This window comes from Enhydra lutris, unplaced genomic scaffold (assembly GCF_002288905.1).
Source record: "Enhydra lutris kenyoni isolate GAN:26980312 unplaced genomic scaffold, ASM228890v2 scaffoldscaffold3, whole genome shotgun sequence".
In the NCBI taxonomy this organism is placed as follows: Eukaryota; Metazoa; Chordata; class Mammalia; order Carnivora; family Mustelidae; genus Enhydra; species Enhydra lutris.
Window position 1 is genome coordinate 83,228,683 of NW_019154087.1, and position 12,118 is coordinate 83,240,800.

A 12,118-nucleotide genomic window follows, 5' to 3' on the forward strand; every position below is an offset into this window, starting at 1 on the left:
TTTTCAGCTTTATCCCTAAGTATTTTATATTTTTGATGCTGCTGTAAATGTTATTTCGTGGCTTCATTTTGGTTTTTGGATTGTTCATTGTTCGTATATGGAAACACAGTAAGTTTTTGCATATGAATTTGTATCCTAAAGTTTTACTAAATCACTTTTTTTTAAAAGATTTTATTTATTTATTTGACAGAGATCACAAGCAGGCAGAGAGAGAAAGAGAGAGAGAAGTAGGCTCCCCGCTGAGCAAAGAGCCTGGTATGGGGCTTGATCCTAGGACCCTGAGATCATGACCTGAGTTGCAGGCAGAGGCTTAACCCACTGAGCCACCCAGGTGGCCCCTTACTAAATCTCTTTTATTTACTATAGGTAAACGATAAATGATTGTGTCTTCAGCAAATCAAAACAGTTTACTTCCTCCTTTCTTTCTTTCTTTTCCTTCCTTTCTTCCCTCCCTCCTTTCTTTCTTTCTTTCCTTCTTTCTTTCTTTCTTCCTTCCTTCCTTCCTTCCTTCCTTCCTTCCTTCCTTCCTTCCTTCCTTTCTTTCTTTCTTTCTTTCTTTCTTTCTTTCTTTCTTTCTTTCTTTCGCCCTTATGGTAATGGCTATAATTTCAAGTAAAAGTAGAAGTGGTGGCAGTGGACATCATTGCTTTGTTCCTGATATTTAGGAAAGGTATTCAGTTTTTTAACCACAAATATGACATTAGCTGTAGGTTTTTTGGTAGATATTTCCATCAACTTCAGAAAGTTTCCTTATGTTCCTACTTTCCTGAGTTTTATCAGGAATATATATCAGATTTTTTTCAAATACTTTCCCTGCATTTATCGAGGTGATCATATGATTTTATTTTTAGTCAAATAATACAGTGGATTAGCCTGATTAATTTTTTTAATGTTAAATTTGCCTTACATTCCTAGGATAAACCTCGTTTGGTCACAACGCATTATTCTTATGCATTGTAAAATTCAGTTGACTAAAATTTAATATTTATGCATTTATATTTATTAGAATTATTGACAAATAGTTTTTGTTGTTGTTGTTGTATTGTCTTTCTCTAGGTAGATAACAGAAAAATGCTGTCCTTATAAAAGGAGTTGGGAAGTGTCCATTCTCCCCCATTTTTTGGAAAAGTTTATATAGAACTAATATTATTTCATCATTATATGTTTGGTAGAATTCACCATTTTTTTGTGGAAAGGTTTTTACTACAAAGTCAGTTTTCTCTGTTATATACAGAGCTATTCAGTTTATCTATTTCTTCATGAATAAGCTTTGTGATTGGCAACTTTCAAAAAATTACACTGTCAAATATATTAAAATAAAAATTTTCCAAATTAATCTCCATATGCAAAATATTGTCAATTTAATAAGATATACTCTCCTGAGATTTCACCTTTATGATTCCTGATAGTCATGCTGACTCACTTACATTTTTCTGCTCAGTCTGACTGGACGTTTATAAGATCTATTAATTTATAGAAAATAGCTTTTGCTTTTATTGTTTTCTTCTGTGATTTTTGTTTTGTTTTGTTTTCACTTTCATTGGTACCCAGTACTTGTTATTTTCCTGTCCTCTACTTGCATGGAGCTTTGCTATTCTTCTTCTTCTTTTTTTTTTTTTTTCTTCTTTTTTGGCTTCTTAAAATAAAAACTGATATCATTGCTCTCATACCTTACTTCTTTTCTAACATAAGCATTTAGTGCTATAAACTTTCCTTTAATTACTGACTTCACTACTTCCCACAAATTCTGGTAGGTTTTGTTTCCTTTTCCTTTAAAGTATTTTTTGTTCTCCTTTTTGAGTTTTTATTTGACCCAAGTGTTTTTAGAATTTGTTATTAAATTTTCAATTGGGGATTTTCCCAATATATTTGTTACTGATTTTTTTTAAAAGATTTTATTTATTCATCTGACAGACAGAGATCACAAATAGGCAGATAGGCAGGCAGAGAGAGAGGAAGGGAAGCAGGCTCCCTGCTGAGCAGAGAGCCCGATCCAATCCGGGGATGTGGGGCTCAATCTCTGAGATCATGACCTGAGCCAAAGGCAGAGGCTTAACCCACTGAGCCACCCAGGCGCTCCTTGTTATTGATTTTTAATAAAATTTTATTTTGAGAGCATATTTTGTATGACCCCAACTCTTAAATTTGTTGACTTGTTTTATGTCCCCAGGTTCCTGGGTGGCTCAGTCATTTAAGGGTCTGCTTTCAGCTCAGGTCATGATCCCTGGGTCCTGGAATTGAGCCTGGCATCTGGCTTCCTGCTCAGTGGGGGGTCTGCTTCTCCCTCTCCCTTTGCCCCTTCTCCCTGCTGGTGCTGTCTCTCAAATAGATAAATAAAATCTTAAAAAAAAAAAAAAAGACTTGTTTTATGTCCCAAAATAAATTTGTGTATGTGAATTTTTCCAATAGTGCACAAATCAATATTTTGTTTAACTAATATATGCTGCTCTGAAATAGAGTCTTGGTTTGCTTGTGTCCTGTCATCCTTTCTTTCCCCACATGTAGACTGAAGGCTCCATTGGTGTGGAATTATGTTAAACTGTTGTTTTCTTGTCACTTATCTTAGGGCTAGTTCCACTTCAAATACACATGCAACTGCTTTTTAAGTCAATTCATTAACTATTGCAAATGACACTTGCTTACATGAAGGGGATGAATATCAGGGAAAATTGGCTCAGTTCTTGTCTGTTGCTCATCACCAAAGTATCCTTTATTCTCCACTCCCAATGTATCTCTAAGTGGGCTGTCAAGAAGGAAATTGGATATTGACATAAGGGATAGGATAAGTCTGTGGTTAATATTTAATCATCTAGGAGATTTCTAAAAGATTCATACTCAGGTTACACTCTGTAACAAATCTGAGGTAGGAACTAAAATTAGCATTCTTTTCAGAACTCTCTGATTCCAATGTGCAGTGAAGTTTGGGTGGGACCCATTGGGATAAGCATTTGGAGATGAGAACATAAAAATGTTAATTTTTCAATTTACTGTTACTCTTACTTTGTCCTTAGTAAGAGGCTTATACTTCTACCCTCTAGAGTTCCATCATCTGTGGTGACAAAGCTTATATCTTCCCAGTAATGGTCCCATTACAACATATAGAAAATACATACCTCTGAATTCGCTTCAACTTAATACATTTTTGGTGATGAATTAATAATACAACTACCCCAACACCAATAATAACCAGGACAAGCACAACAACCAGGATGGATATATCTGCAATATTAAAAAAAAAACAACAAGTTTTAGCCAGGACATCAACTTTAGGACAGTGGAATATTAACTGAGCTGTTATAATCCAGCTTCTCCCTTCCTTAAGGACTTTAATTCCTCCCAACTCCAATTTTTTAAAAAAATGTAAAGCAAAAGACAAAGGCATACAGAAATTATTATCTGTATTAGCTATTGACAGTCCACCCAAGAGTCCATTATGTTTAAGAACCACAATCAGCAGGAAATGTTTTGACTGTCAGTTATTATTAACTGACTATAGAAAAGGCCTTGTTGTGTTATGGGTTCTTAGAAGAACTAACCCAAATTTAACTAGAAGAAGATATATTAATTCTAAAAGGTAATTGTTGTAAATTCAAATTTGGGTATTTAAATATGTGAAATAACTAAAATACCATGCAAATCCACACAGAAATACAACATATACATATTAGATTTCAGAAATAAGGTGGAAAGCTTTCTTCCTGTCTAAGCTTTTGATATATGCAAGATATTATATTCTAGGATGCTCACAGGTAACATTTAGGTTTTTTCCCCAATCCACATGTTTCTGTTCTTCCTCGCATTGGCACTCAAGTTCATGGTCATCCACCTGGAAGATCAGTCATAATTTTATCAAATTATGTGTGTGTGTTGCACCTAACTTTGCTTAGTTTTATATCACACACACAGATGCACTCACACATACATTCATTCTTTTACTGATTAATTAACTAAACTGCATATCAGAATCAACCTTTGATAAAAAATAAGCAAACAAAACTAAAAGATGCAACCACTTTTGAAGATGGCCTTTGGGCATGAAAATGATTCCAACAAATTCAAAACCAGGTAAACAAGATGGTTTGACTTCTCTTTCTAGAAGGCCTCAATCTTATTAAAGGAACAGCCCTGCTAGAGTTACACATAGTATTGGGCAGTGTTAATTGAGGATACACACACACACACACACACACACACACACACACACACACATAATTGAGAAGAGAGAGAGATATGTATATAAATACATATAAATATATATGTATATTTATATATATATTTTATATGTATATATATTACATGTAATTATATGTGCATTTATGTGTGTGTATGTGTGTGTATATATATCCTATAGGAAATATAGGATAAGAAAAAGGAAATTCTTTTCCAACTCTCTCTCTCTCTATATATATATATATTATATGTCTATATATTTTAAATATATATGTATATATAAATATATATAATGTACATATATATATAATTTTTTGTTGTTTTGTGAAAAGCTTTAGATTAATGTTGACATTGGTATAATTTAACTATAAGTGACATGATAAACCCAACTTTAAACATTAGGTTTAAATTTCATAGGTACATAAGTTACTGGATTTCTAGATTACCAGTCCAATGATAAAATATATACATACAATATAGGCAATATCTATGTGTAATACTGGTTTGGGTCTTTAGATCAATTTTATGGAAGATACATGAAAAAATGGATCCCAAATATATATTTGATTTAAAAATCACCACACACACGCATGCACACACAAACACCATGCCCAGAAATGAAGTCCTATGTAAATAAACAACTGTCAAGACATTAATTTTAAAAAGAGTCAAATCTTACAGCATTTTCATCACATTGAGAAGAGCAATTGGTTGAGTTGTAGACCTTTTCAAGTTCCACACATTCACCATTGCTGCACACCTGGAAATGAAGTTACCCATATGAATTAATAACTTGCTCTTAGAATTTACATGATTTTTTCTGCTGTAAATGACCACATATAGAATCTTTGTAGAAGAAGAAATCTTCCATATATGTTTGACAGATATCTGAAATGAATATAGTATACATTCAAATACTGTTCTATGCAAACTCCTAATTAAAATGTCTATATCCTTCCTAATTTTTCAAATATTAATCTATCAAAGATTCTATAACCATAAGTACAATTTCTTTTATCATTTGTATTGTTTTATTTTGATTTGATAATGTTCCATGCTTGCTGTATCAATTAATCTTATTTATGCTTTATTAACTCTGTTTTAAATTTTGCTTTTTATTTTTTTTACATTTTATAACCAAATTATAGTTGTTTTTGTTGCTTATAATTATTACCTGGCTTATCTTCATTCATTTATTTAATTTCTACCTGTTATTTTTATTTTTACCCACTTCTTTTAAAAAGCACTTAAAAGGAAATGCTTTTCCAACTCTATTGAGGTATAATAGACAAAAATTGTATACTTTAGAGTACATATTATGATGGTTTGTTATACTTACACATTGTGAAATATGAAACAACCTAATGAACACATCCATTACCTTAAACAGTTACTTTTTTGTGGTTGGAATACTTAAAGTTTACTCTCTTAGAAAGTTTTAAGTATATATTACAGTATCTAACTATAGCCACCAAGATCTACACTAGCTCCTCAGAATTTACTGAGAACATAGTTTATACTCGTTGACCAACATCTCCCCATTTCCCCCACCTGGCAACCATCATTCAACTCTCCGTTTGTGGCTTTTACTTCTTTTTTTTTAGTTTCCACATATAAGTGAGATCATACAGTATTTGCTTTTTTGTGACTTGTTTATTTTTGTTAGCATGCATGAAATGTCCTCCAAGTTCGTCCACATTATTGCCACTGACATAATTTCCTTCTTTTTTTTAAACTAAATAATATTATATATTACATATTTTCATTATCTTTTCACCTGTCAAAGGACATTTAGATTGTTCCCATATCTTGGCTCTTGCAAATATTGTAAATAATGGTGCAATGAGCATGGAAGTACAGATACCTCTTCAAAATCTGATTTCAACTTCTTTAGGTTCTGTGTCCAAAAGTGAGATTCCTGGAGCATAGGGTAGTTCTATCTTTAATTTTTTAAAGAACCACCATACAGTTTCTATAATGGCTATGCCAATTTATATTCCCACCAACAGTGCACAAGGGTATTCAAAAAAGAGTACCCCACATCCTCTCCAACATTTTTTATTTGTTGTTTTTTGATAACAACCAAACTAAAAGGTGTGGGGTAATACCTCATAGTGGCTTTGATTTTCATTCCCTTGAATATTAATGATGTTGAACTCCTTTTCATTTACTTGTGGGTCAGTTGTATAAATATCCAAACAAGTCCTTTGCTCATTTTTTTTTTAATTGGACTATTTGGGGTTTTATTGCTATTGGTTGTATGAACTACTTTTAACTTTTATCTATTAACCCTTTATCAGATATGTGGCCTGCAAATATTTTTCACATTCCATTGATTGCTTTTTCATTTTCTTAATTGTAGCCATTGCTGAAGAAATCTTTACTTTGATATAGTCTCACTTATTTATTTTTGCCTTTTGGCCTGTGCTTTTTTTGTCATATACAAAACATCCAATCCTGGGCTTTTCTTTGTTGGAAAGTTATTAATTATTGTTCTGATTTCCTATTTGTTCAGATGTTCTATTTCTTCATCATTTAGTCTTGGTACATTGTATGCTTCTCAGAATTTATCCATTTCTTTTAGATACTCAACTTGTATAATTATTTATAGTATTTTCTTATAATCCTTTTATTTCTGTGATATCAGTTGTAATTCTCCTGTCATTTATAATCTTCTTTTTTTTTTTTTTTTTGTTAATCATCCCCCTTTGTTTATTGGTTAGTCTACTTAAAAGTTTGTCAACTCTGTTTACCTTCTATAAATTAAAACAATTTCCTTAATCTTTCCTGTTTTTCTTGTTTCATTTATTTCTGCTCTAAAAATCTTTATTTCCTTATTTCTCCTAACTTTGGGCTTAGTTTTCTTCTTCTTTTTCTAGTTCCTTGAAGCATAACATTATGTTGTTTACTTGAAATTTTTCTTTTTTCTTAATGTAGGCTTTATTGTTATATACTTCCCTCTTCGAAATGGTTTTGCTGCATTTTTAAGTTTGCTATGTAGTGTTTCCACTTTCCTTTGTCTTGGATATTTTTTGGCTGCCCTGTCAATCTCTTCTTTATTCATTTGTTTTTCAGGAATCTATTTTTCAATTTCTAAATATTTGTGAATTTTCCAAAGTTCTTCCTGTTTTGATATCTAATTTTCTACTACTGTGGTCAGAAAAAATATTTGATATTATTTCAGTCTTCTTAAATATGTTGAGACTGTTTTGTCGGCCAACATATGATCTATCCCAGAGAATATTCCAAGTACACTTGAAAAAAATGTGTTTTCTATGATTGCTGAATGAAATATTCTGTATGTATCTGTTAGGTCCATTTGGTCTATAGAGTTATTCAAGCACATTGTATTCTTTTTGATTTTATGTGTAGATAATTTATCCATTGTTGAAAGTGGGGCATTAAAGTCCCATACTATTGTATTGTATTTCTCCTTCCTGTTTATATTTTCTGTGTATATTTTCTTTATATATTTAGATCCTCCAATGTTAGGTGCATTTCATATGTACTTAGAATTATTATATCCTCTTGATGAATTGAGCCCATTATCATCATATAGTGATCATTTTTGTTTCTTGTGACAGTTATGATTGAAAATGTATTTTTTCTGATATAAATATGGCCACACTGTTCTCTGTTGCCATTTTCATGCAATATTTTTTATCCTTTACTTTAAGCCTGTGTCCCTTAACGTACCATGAGTGTTTTGTAGGCCATATATTGTTGGATACTGGTTGTTGATGTTGTTTTTTAAACCAACACCCAGTCTGTGTCTTTTGAATAGATAAATCTAGATTTAATGCAATTATTGATAGTTAAAAACTTACTGTTTTCATTGTTAGTTGCTTTCTGAATGCTTTATAGCGTCTTTGATCCTTTCTTCCTCTCCTCCTCTCTTCTTTTGTTCTTTGTTAATTTTTTGTAGTGGTACATTTTGATGTTTTTTTCTCTTTATCTTTTGTGTATCTACTAGAGATTTCTTTTTTTAATCATTGGCATAATTTTACTTCTCTTCCCTCCATAGTTCATGCTGTTGATATCACATTTTGCTTGTCTTTATATTGTGTACCCAGTATCAAATTATTGTAGCTATAGTTATTTTTAATATTCTTGTCTTTTAACTTTTATATTAGAGTTAAAATACATTTATACACTATCTTCACAGTATTAAAGCATTTTGAATTTGACTATTTACCTTTACTAATGACTATTATAGTACAAATGTTTCATGCTGTTACTTAGCATCCTCCCTTTCAACTTTAACATTATTTATAAGGCAGGTATAGTGGTGATGAACTCCTTCAGCTTTTATTTAAGGACGTCTTTAATTCTCTTTCATTTCTGAAACATAGCTGTGTTAGATATAGCACTGTTAGCAGGGCTTTCTTTGTTTTGTATGTTTATATGTTTTGTTTTGTACTTTGAGTACATCATCACACTCTCTCTTGGCCTGCGAGACTTCTACTGAGAAGTTTATTAATAGTTTTATAATATTCCTTCTTATATGATGAGTTGCTTTTCTCTTGTTTTCTAAGTTCTCTTCCTGTCTTTGACTTTTGACAGTTGGTTTATAATGTATCTCTGGATACTCTTTGGACTGGTCTCACGTGGGGTCTTTTGAGCTTTCAGAATCTAAATGTAGATATCCTTCCCGGTATTTGGCAAATTTTCAGCCATTATTTTTAAAAGTAAGGGGATAAAAAGGTATTATATGTTTTTGAAAAATAAAATTAAAAAAAAAAAATAAAAATAAAAAAATAAAAGTAATTTTTATTCCCCTCTCTTTCTCTTTCTTTTCTCCTCCTGGGACACACATAATGCATACATTTATTTTTTGTCATTGGTGTCATATAGGTTCCATATGCTTTCTTCACTAGTTTTTATTCTTTTTTCTTTTGTTTCTCCAACTTTCTAATTTCAAGTGACTTATTTTTAAGATTGCTGACTTTTTTCTTCAGAATGATCCAGTCTGCTGTTGAAGCTTTCCATTGACTTTTTCATTTCTATAATGTATTTTTCAGCTCCAATATTTCTGTTTCACATTTTTTATGGTTTTTATTTCTTTGTTAAACTTATGTTTTTCATGCTTTGCTTTCTTGATTCCATTTAGTCATCTATTTGTGTTCCCTTGCATCCTTTTGAACTTCTTTAAAATGGTTACTTTGAATTTGTTGTCATCTCCATTTCTTTGGGATCAGTTGCTAGAGCTTTATGAGTTTTCTTCAGATGATATTATGTTTGCCTGAATCTTTGTGGTCTATGTACTATTGCATTGGTGTCTGTGCATTTCAAGGAGCAGACATCATTTCCAGACTTTACAGATTGATTTTATCGGGTAAAAGCCTCCTGTTGTATCCCTTGGGCTGGTGTGATTGCTTCCAGGATTACAGTTGAGTGAGACTAGGACCAGGTTATGTGGCTGTCATCTGGTCTGTAGTAGGATCTGCAGTTTACTGGTCTGTGAATAGGGATTTGGGTAAATGTGGATTCTGCATGGTACCTGGGGACTGAGACAGGACTGTCTCTGTGACCTTGGTCAAGTGGACTGGCACTGTAACAAGGGTCTACCATAGCATCTGAATCAGATGGCTGGCTTGTTTCTAGGTGCATGAATGGGTGTATCTCTTATTGGGTCCTTGGCTTCTGTTGGGACATTGAGCAAGGTGCCTCTGGGTGCATAGACCGACATGTTTCCTGGAAGTTCTGTGGGCAGGAAGATTGTCTAGAGCTGCACTTGGGAAGGAAGGAAAAGAATGAAGTGTCACAGCCACTTCAGGATCTGTGTTTGGACCAAGATCTGCAGGTCTGCCTCCAGGGATATGGATAGATGTGTCTTCCAGTAGGTGACTAGGCAGATGTTCTTGTTGGTGATACCAAAGCCAAATGGGGCTGTTTCCAAGCAACAGGAGATGTGGGTGTTTATGGGTCTGTAGCCAGGACTATGGTCAATAAGCTCATCACCTAGGCATGGGCCTGCTTTCTCAAAACAAATCTTTGGTCTTTGACACCACCAATGTTTTGCAAGATCCTCCCTGGATTTTAAAGTTCTGACAAAGGTACTTTTTCCATGGCTTGCTACCAAATTATTGTTGCTGTGGGGAGATATTACTGGAACACCTCTCATTCCATTACTTTAACATTTTAAATAGGGAAATTTTAATCCATTTATATTTATTATGATAAGATGTGTTTAATTTTACTCTTTTCATCTTTTTATATGATTTTAAATGTTAGACATTTTAGTTTATCTTTTTTATCTTTATTATTTTTTCTCCAATTATTTGAAAGCTATATGTTTTGTTTTTTAACATTGATTCGGCTTACATTAAAATATTTAAATCTAAATTATTTCATCATTTTTTTTTTAAAGTTTTTTTATTTATTTGACAGAGAGAGAGGGAGAGATCACAAGCAGGCAGAGAGAGAGGGAAGCAGGCTCCCCGCTGAGCAGAGAGCCCGATGCGGGGCTCGATCCCAGGACCCTGAGACCATGACCTGAGCCGAAGGCAGCAGCTTAACCCACTGAGCCACCCAGGCACCCTATTTCATCATTTTTAAGATCAAATACGCATTAACTTTTCATTATGTAAGATAAGACATTTGTCACATTTTTTATTTTTCTTCTTCTTTTTCTTAATTCATATATTTGAGAAAATTGAAATTTATAAAGATCATTATTATTCAGTATTCAATATTTTTAAATTCATAATAAACACATTAATAATATAAATTACTAGAATTTACTCAAAATTAGTATAGATTTTCTTGCTTGCAACAATTTCCTTAATAGTCCATCTTCTCATTTAACTGTTTAGTTTAATTCATTTCCCAGTTGACCAGAGTACTTTCTTAACTATTTTTTTTTCATATTTATTTATTTATTTTATTAAACTATAATGTATTATTTGTTTCAGGGGTACAGGTCTGTGATTCATGAGTCTTACACAATTCACAGCACTCACCATAGTATATATTCTCCCCAATGTCCATCACCCAGCCACCCCATCCTTCGCACTCCCCTCCCCTCCAGCAACCCTGAGTTTGTTTCCTGAGATTAACAGTCTCTTAAGGTTTGTCTCCCTCTCTGGTTTCATCTTGTTTCATTTTTCCCTCCCTTCCCCTATGATCCTCTGTCTTGTTTCTCAAGTTCTTCATATCAGTGAGATCATATGATAATTGTCTTTCTCTGATTGACTTGTTTCACTTAGCATAGTACCGTCTAGTTCCATCCACATCATTGCAAATAAATGCTGTCTAATTTACTGTAGTTTTTTTTTTTTTAAGTTATAAAGTGTGTGAGGATGTCATTCTATTGCTTTACTATATGAATAATAATTTGGATGTATGTACAGTTTTGGGGTCCCAATACTTCCATTCTCCAAAGGTCCATAGATTTTGCTACATTATCTTATGGCATTTCTTTCTGAAGATAAATAAAATGATAACCTGAAAACTTTGTTGTCATTGTTGTTGTTGAAAACTTATACTTGCCTTCTTTGGTGCTTATAGAACATTTTCTTTATTGTTGACTTCATGCTGTAAAGGTTAGTCTTATGCTCATCTTTCTATGAATTTTTCTTACTAAGTTGAGTTTTTATTTTATACATTCTTCAATTCAGAGGTTTTTTTTAAAAATTATACCTTTAATTACACTTTTACCTATATTATGTTTTTTTTATCTGGGATTCCTATTAAAACTGTATCAGATTGAGCACCTGGGTGGCTCAGTTGGTTAAGCGACTCCTTCAGCTCAGGTCATGATCCCAGGGTCCCAGAATCGAATCCCGCATCAGGCTCCCAGCTCCGCAGGGAGTCTGCTTCTCCCTCTAACCTTCTACCCTCCTGTGTTCTCCCTTACTTGCTCTCTCTCTCAAACAAATAAATAAATAAATAAATAAAACCTTAAAAAAATTGTATCAAATTTATTAGGACTATTTTTCCTTTTTTT

The 12,118-nt window shown here is 32.7% G+C and overlaps 1 protein-coding gene across 1 annotated transcript in view; it reads right to left on the minus strand.

Annotated features, from left to right (window-relative positions):
- Positions 1-12,118, minus strand: part of LOC111153218 (ADAM metallopeptidase domain 7) — an 83,344-nt gene that overhangs the window by 12,436 nt on the left and 58,790 nt on the right. Inside the window, exons 16-20 of the mRNA XM_022512108.1 lie at positions 9,858-10,059; positions 4,850-4,930; positions 3,748-3,826; positions 3,114-3,219; positions 2,644-2,743 (exon numbers count right to left, since the gene is read on the minus strand). Coding sequence (XP_022367816.1) covers positions 2,644-2,743; positions 3,114-3,219; positions 3,748-3,826; positions 4,850-4,930; positions 9,858-10,059 — 568 coding nt within the window. The remainder of the gene's footprint in view (positions 1-2,643; positions 2,744-3,113; positions 3,220-3,747; positions 3,827-4,849; positions 4,931-9,857; positions 10,060-12,118) is intronic.